Below are 5,320 nucleotides of genomic sequence, written 5' to 3' on the forward strand. Positions count from 1 at the left end.
CATTCCCGAGCCTGGCTAGCACGGTGGCATGCAAGCACCTGTCGACGGAGCACTTTGGTGGAGCTTCACTATTTGCAGGCGGCTCTCCTCCTGGCCATCTTCGGCCATTCAAGATGGTCATTTGACCATCGCCCACCCCATCTTGTCATTACAAATTCGTTCAAAGGCTGACTAGTGTTAAAAATTCATCTTATATGACTCCTTTTATTCAGACCACAATCAAATTGGGCTATTATCTATCTTTTTTCCAAATTTCACTGGAATGCTGATCATACACTAAATTTAAAGCAATTCACGTTGGCGTGCATATCTCAAACGAACCTCCGACATCTTATCTTATCAATTTTGCACAGTTTACGATTGGCCCGACACAAGTGATCGCCAGAAAGTTTTATGTTCCATTGAAGCCCAAATAAGTGGCTTCAATTTTTGTCACTCCATATTTACATTCGCGTGCACTGAAGCTACCTTCCTGCAATGAGTAACATTACTCAGTAAACAAAAAAGTATGTGAGGTGAAGAGTGTTATGTGTCCGGGGAAAGCTGCCATACAAGATCAGAATAATGAACCGCAGTTCGTACTATGACTCACAGTATAATTCGATGCAAGGTGAATATGACGTGATTTCGATAACAGAATCAACGCAAAATTACTCCTTGGATACAGTGAAGAGACGGGACAAGCGGAAGACGTTGAGCTTCAAACGGAAGTCTACAACCTCCAGCTCGAGGGTGTCGGTTGCCTCCGAAATAAGTGATCCTGTCGATGTGCAACGCCGGATTCATGTCTACCATAATTCAGAGACGGGTGCATTAGAAGGACTGCCCTTATCGTGGGTGCGCGCTATCGAATCCGGTTATCAAGACGACCAAGGTGTGAAGTGTTTGTACGAGGTTTATCCAATTGATAAGACCTTCCACGAACGAATGCGCATAAAGAACGAACAATTGAAAAAACACTCAATCAGCACATATCAGAAGCTCAAGAACTGGTTCAGGAAAAAGTCGCAACCCGAGGTTCTGAGTTTTCCGACTGACTTTCACCACCCAGTGCATGTTACGAGAAACCCAGCGACAGGAGAGCTCGAAGGATTGCCACAGGAATGGCTGAAGGCAATGGCGGAGTGACGATTCCTAGTGGACCTTTCAAAGTACAAAACACTTCCCTTACACAATATCGCTAGGAAATAATACCAAGTACGGGACTGCATCGTCACTGCATATGTTCAACCCCCTATCGAATGCGTGATAAGGTCTCCGATAACGTAAACATTTCACCAAGAATTGTGATAATTATGTAGATTTATTGGCTAAGTCGAATGTAAATTTAAGAAGTGAGTTATCATAAGTGACAGAAAATGTAGGATTAAAGAAAGCTGTGAATATATCGAAAATAATGTACTATTTGTGTTGCTCATTGAAGTACAAAGGTGAATGAATATAGTTGCTAATGTGCCTTAATTGGAGCATAGTCCGTTGACCACGTCTATGCACCATCGTTGCCGATTCGATAAGATGTGTTGCACCTCCCGCCAGAACTTCCCGAGAAGCTTGCACTCTTTCTTCACTGTTCTGAGCTCTGTGTATCTGGGAAGACCCCCTGGTTGGCAATTTGGGGATAGTGTATGCATAGTCAGCAATGAAGTTATTGTCCTTTGTTAACGCCTCACTAATTTACTACCACTTTCGTCTTATCTTCCACACGTCCACGGGTTCTTCATTCAAAATTGTGTCATAACAGAATATCCCGAGGGTAAGTCGCAAAGAAACATTGACGTAAGCCTAACGCTTTCGAGTAAGAGTGGAGATCACTTTGCTACTCCCTTATAGAAAACATCATCATCATCATCATCAACGGCGCAACAACCGGTATCCGGTCTAGGCCTGCCTTAATAAGGAACTCCAGACATCCCGGTTTTGCGCCGAGGTCCACCAATTCGATATCCCTAAAAGCTGTCTGGCGTCCTGACCCACGCCATCGCTCCATCTTAGGCAGGGTCTGCCTCGTCTTCTTTTTCTACCATAGATATTGCCCTTATAGACTTTCCGGGCCGGATCATCCTCATCCATACGGATTAAGTGACCCGCCCACCGTAACCTATTGAGCCGGATTTTATCCACAACCGGACGGTCATGGTATCGCTCATAGATTTCGTCATTGTGTAGGCTACGGAATCGTCCATCCTCAAGTAGGGGGCCAAAAATTCTTCGGAGGATTCTTCTCTCGAACGCGGCCAAGAGTTCGCAATTTTTCTTGCTAAGAACCCAAGTTTCCGAGGAATACATGAGGACTGGCAAGATCATAGTCTTGTACAGTAAGAACTTTGACCCTATGGTGAGACGTTTCGAGCGGAACAGTCTTTGTAAGCTGAAATAGGCTCTGTTGGCTGACAACAACCGTCCGCGGATTTCATCATCGTAGTTGTTATCGGTTGTGATTTTCGACCCTAGATAGGAGAAATTGTCAACGGTCTCAAAGTTGTATTCTCCTATCCTTATTCTTCTTCGTGTTTGTGTTTCACCAGTGCGGTTTGATGTTGTTGGTTGATTCGTCTTCGGTGCCGACGTTGCCACCATATATTTTGTCTTGCCTTCATTGATGTGCAGCCCAAGATCTCGCGCCAATCAACGCCTTCTCGATCTGGATGAAGGCAGTTTGTACATCTCGGGTCGTTCTTCCCATGATGTCGATATCGTCAGCATAGGCCAGTAGTTGGGTGGATTTGAAGAGGATCGTACCTCTTGCATTTACCTCGGCATCACGGATCACTTTCTCGAGGGCCAGGTTAAAGAGGACGCATGACAGCGCATCCCCTTGTCGTAGACCGTTGTTGATATCGAATGGTCTTGAGAGTGATCCTGCTGCTTTTATCTGGCCTCGCACATTGGTCAAGGTCAGCCTAGCCAGTCTTATTAATTTCGTCGGGATACCGAATTCTCTCATGGCCGTGTACAGTTTTACCCTGGCTATGCTATCATAGGCGGCTTTAAAGTCGATGAACAGATGGTGCAACTGTTGTCCATATTCCAACAGTTTTTCCATCGCTTGCCGCAGAGAGAAAATCTGATCTGTTGCTGATTTGCCTGGAGTGAAGCCTCTTTGGTATGGGCCAATGATGTTCTGGGCGTATGGGGCTATCCGGCCTAGTAAGATAGTGGAGAATATCTTATAGATGGTACTCAGCAACGTGATACCTCTATAATTGCTGCACTGTATGATATCTCCCTTTTTATGTATGAGACAGATAATGCCTCGTTGCCAATCGTCAGGCATTGATTCGCTGTCCCATACTTTGAGCACAAGTTGATGAACCACTTGGTGTAACTGGTCGCCTCCATATTTAACCAATTCGGCTGTAATTCCATCGGCTTCTGGCGACTTATGATTTTTTAGCCGATGAATTGCACAGACTGTTTCTGCTAAACTTGGTGGTGGCAGTATTTGTCCGTCGTCTTCAGTTGGCGGGACCTCCAACTCGCCGATGTTCTGGTTGTTCAGTAGCTCATCAAAGTACTCAACCCATCGCTCTAATATGCCCATTCTGTCGGAAATCAGATTTTCCTCTTTGTCTCGGCAGGATGAGCATCGAGGTGTATAAGGCTTCATCCTGCTGACTTGTTGGTAAAACTTGCGCGCCTGGTGCGGTTGCTCCCTGTACTTTTCTAGTTCATAGACTTGTTGGTTCTCCCAGGCTTCCTTTTTCCGTCTGCGAAGTCGCTTCTCCACTCGTCGGAGTTCGTGATAAGTCTCTGCGCGTCCCCCCTTTTTTGAGAATGCAACATTACTCGGTATGCGGCATTCTTCCGTTCCGTTGCTAGCTTACATTCATCGTCAAACCAGCCGTTCCGACTCCTTTTGCGGCTGGGGCCAAGTTTGTTTGTGGCCGTATCCATGAAAACGTTCTTCAGGTGATTGTGAAGATCATTTGTTGATGCTTCATCTCCAGGTCCTCTGTTGACTGCGGTTATTGCGGCATCCATTTCCGTCTTATAGGTGTCGCGGAGGGTTGTGTTGTGGATGGCTTCAGTGCTCACTCTCACCTGATTGTCAGAGGGGATTCTAGGTGGTATTGTTATTCGAGCTCGGAGCACCATGCCAACGAGATAGTGATCCGAGTCTATATTGGCCCCCCTATATGTTCTGACATTCATCAAGGCTGAGAGGTGGCGGCGTTCGATCAACACGTGGTCAATTTGGTTGAAAGTGGTCCCGTCTGGAGAGGCCCACGTATGTTTGTGGACCGCTTTCCGCGCAAACCAGGTACTTCCAACAACCATTTCGTGTGACCCTGCTAATTGAATAGTCCGCAGTCCGTTATCATTTGTTTTTTCGTGTAAGCTATGGGAGCCAACGTATCGCCTGAATACGGGCTCCTTCCCTACTTGGCTGTTAAAATCCCCAAGTATGATTTTGATATCATATCTGGGACAGGCTTCGAGGGCTCTTTCTACTGCCTCGTAGAAGGTATCCTTCTCCGACTCTGCAGTCTCCTCTGTAGGGGCGTGAACGTTTATGAGGCTTATATTTCTAAACTTGCCTCGCAAGCGCAGAGTGCATAGCCGTTCGCTTATGTTTTCAAAGCCGATAACAGCAGGTTTCATTTTTTGGCTGACTAAGAAACCTACTCCGAGCACATGGTTTACTGGATGACCGCTATAATATATGGTGTAGTGGCTCTTCTCCAGGAAACCGGTCCCTGTCCATCGCATCTCTTGCAACGCTGTTATATCAGCCCTATATTCAGACAGGGTATCGGCTAGCTGCTGGTCAGCTTCATCTCTGTACAAGGAGCGCACGTTCTATGAGAAAATGCGAATCGCAATTTCAATGAAATGGCCCAAAAGAAAACCGCTACATTGGAATCTTTATGGAGGCATATAGCCGTTTCGGCCAAATACAGGAAGTTTATGGTTCTCCCCGAGTCGCGGGGTACTTACTAATTGATTCTATTAAAAGAAAGGCAGGATTACAACGAGAGGGACACTTTATGTCGATGTTTCAGTGTATGAGCGTGAAATTTGAGAAATCTGATGACACTTCACTTTGTGAAGGTATAAAATTATGGGACACAACCTTTGTCAGTAGTACACCGATTAGTCAGGTGTGCGGAACGCTGTCAAAGGCCTTAGAATAATCGAAATAGCAACTGAAGAGATTTTTTTGGTCTCTAGTTGCTTGTCTTACAACCACCGAGTCGATAATGAGTTGCTATTTGTAATCCCATAACCCGACTCGGCAGTCCTTTTGCTCCTCGGGCAGAATGTTATTCGTCTCGAGGTGCGCGTTGACCCTTCCACTAGTAATGGACGTTATGAATTT

General features: G+C 45.8%; 1 protein-coding gene across 1 annotated transcript; it reads left to right on the forward strand.

Annotated features, from left to right (window-relative positions):
- Positions 1-353: 353 nt before the first annotated feature.
- LOC119660489 lies at positions 354-1,401 on the forward strand. Its single transcript, XM_038069077.1, has 2 exons — positions 354-610; positions 668-1,401. Exons 1-2 carry the CDS (start codon positions 565-567, stop codon positions 1,126-1,128), a joined length of 507 nt encoding a protein of 168 aa, XP_037925005.1. The 5' UTR covers positions 354-564; the 3' UTR covers positions 1,129-1,401.
- Positions 1,402-5,320: the final 3,919 nt, after the last annotated feature.

The sequence above is a fragment of the Hermetia illucens genome, chromosome 6 (genome assembly GCF_905115235.1).
Source record: "Hermetia illucens chromosome 6, iHerIll2.2.curated.20191125, whole genome shotgun sequence".
Taxonomy (NCBI): Eukaryota; Metazoa; Arthropoda; class Insecta; order Diptera; family Stratiomyidae; genus Hermetia; species Hermetia illucens.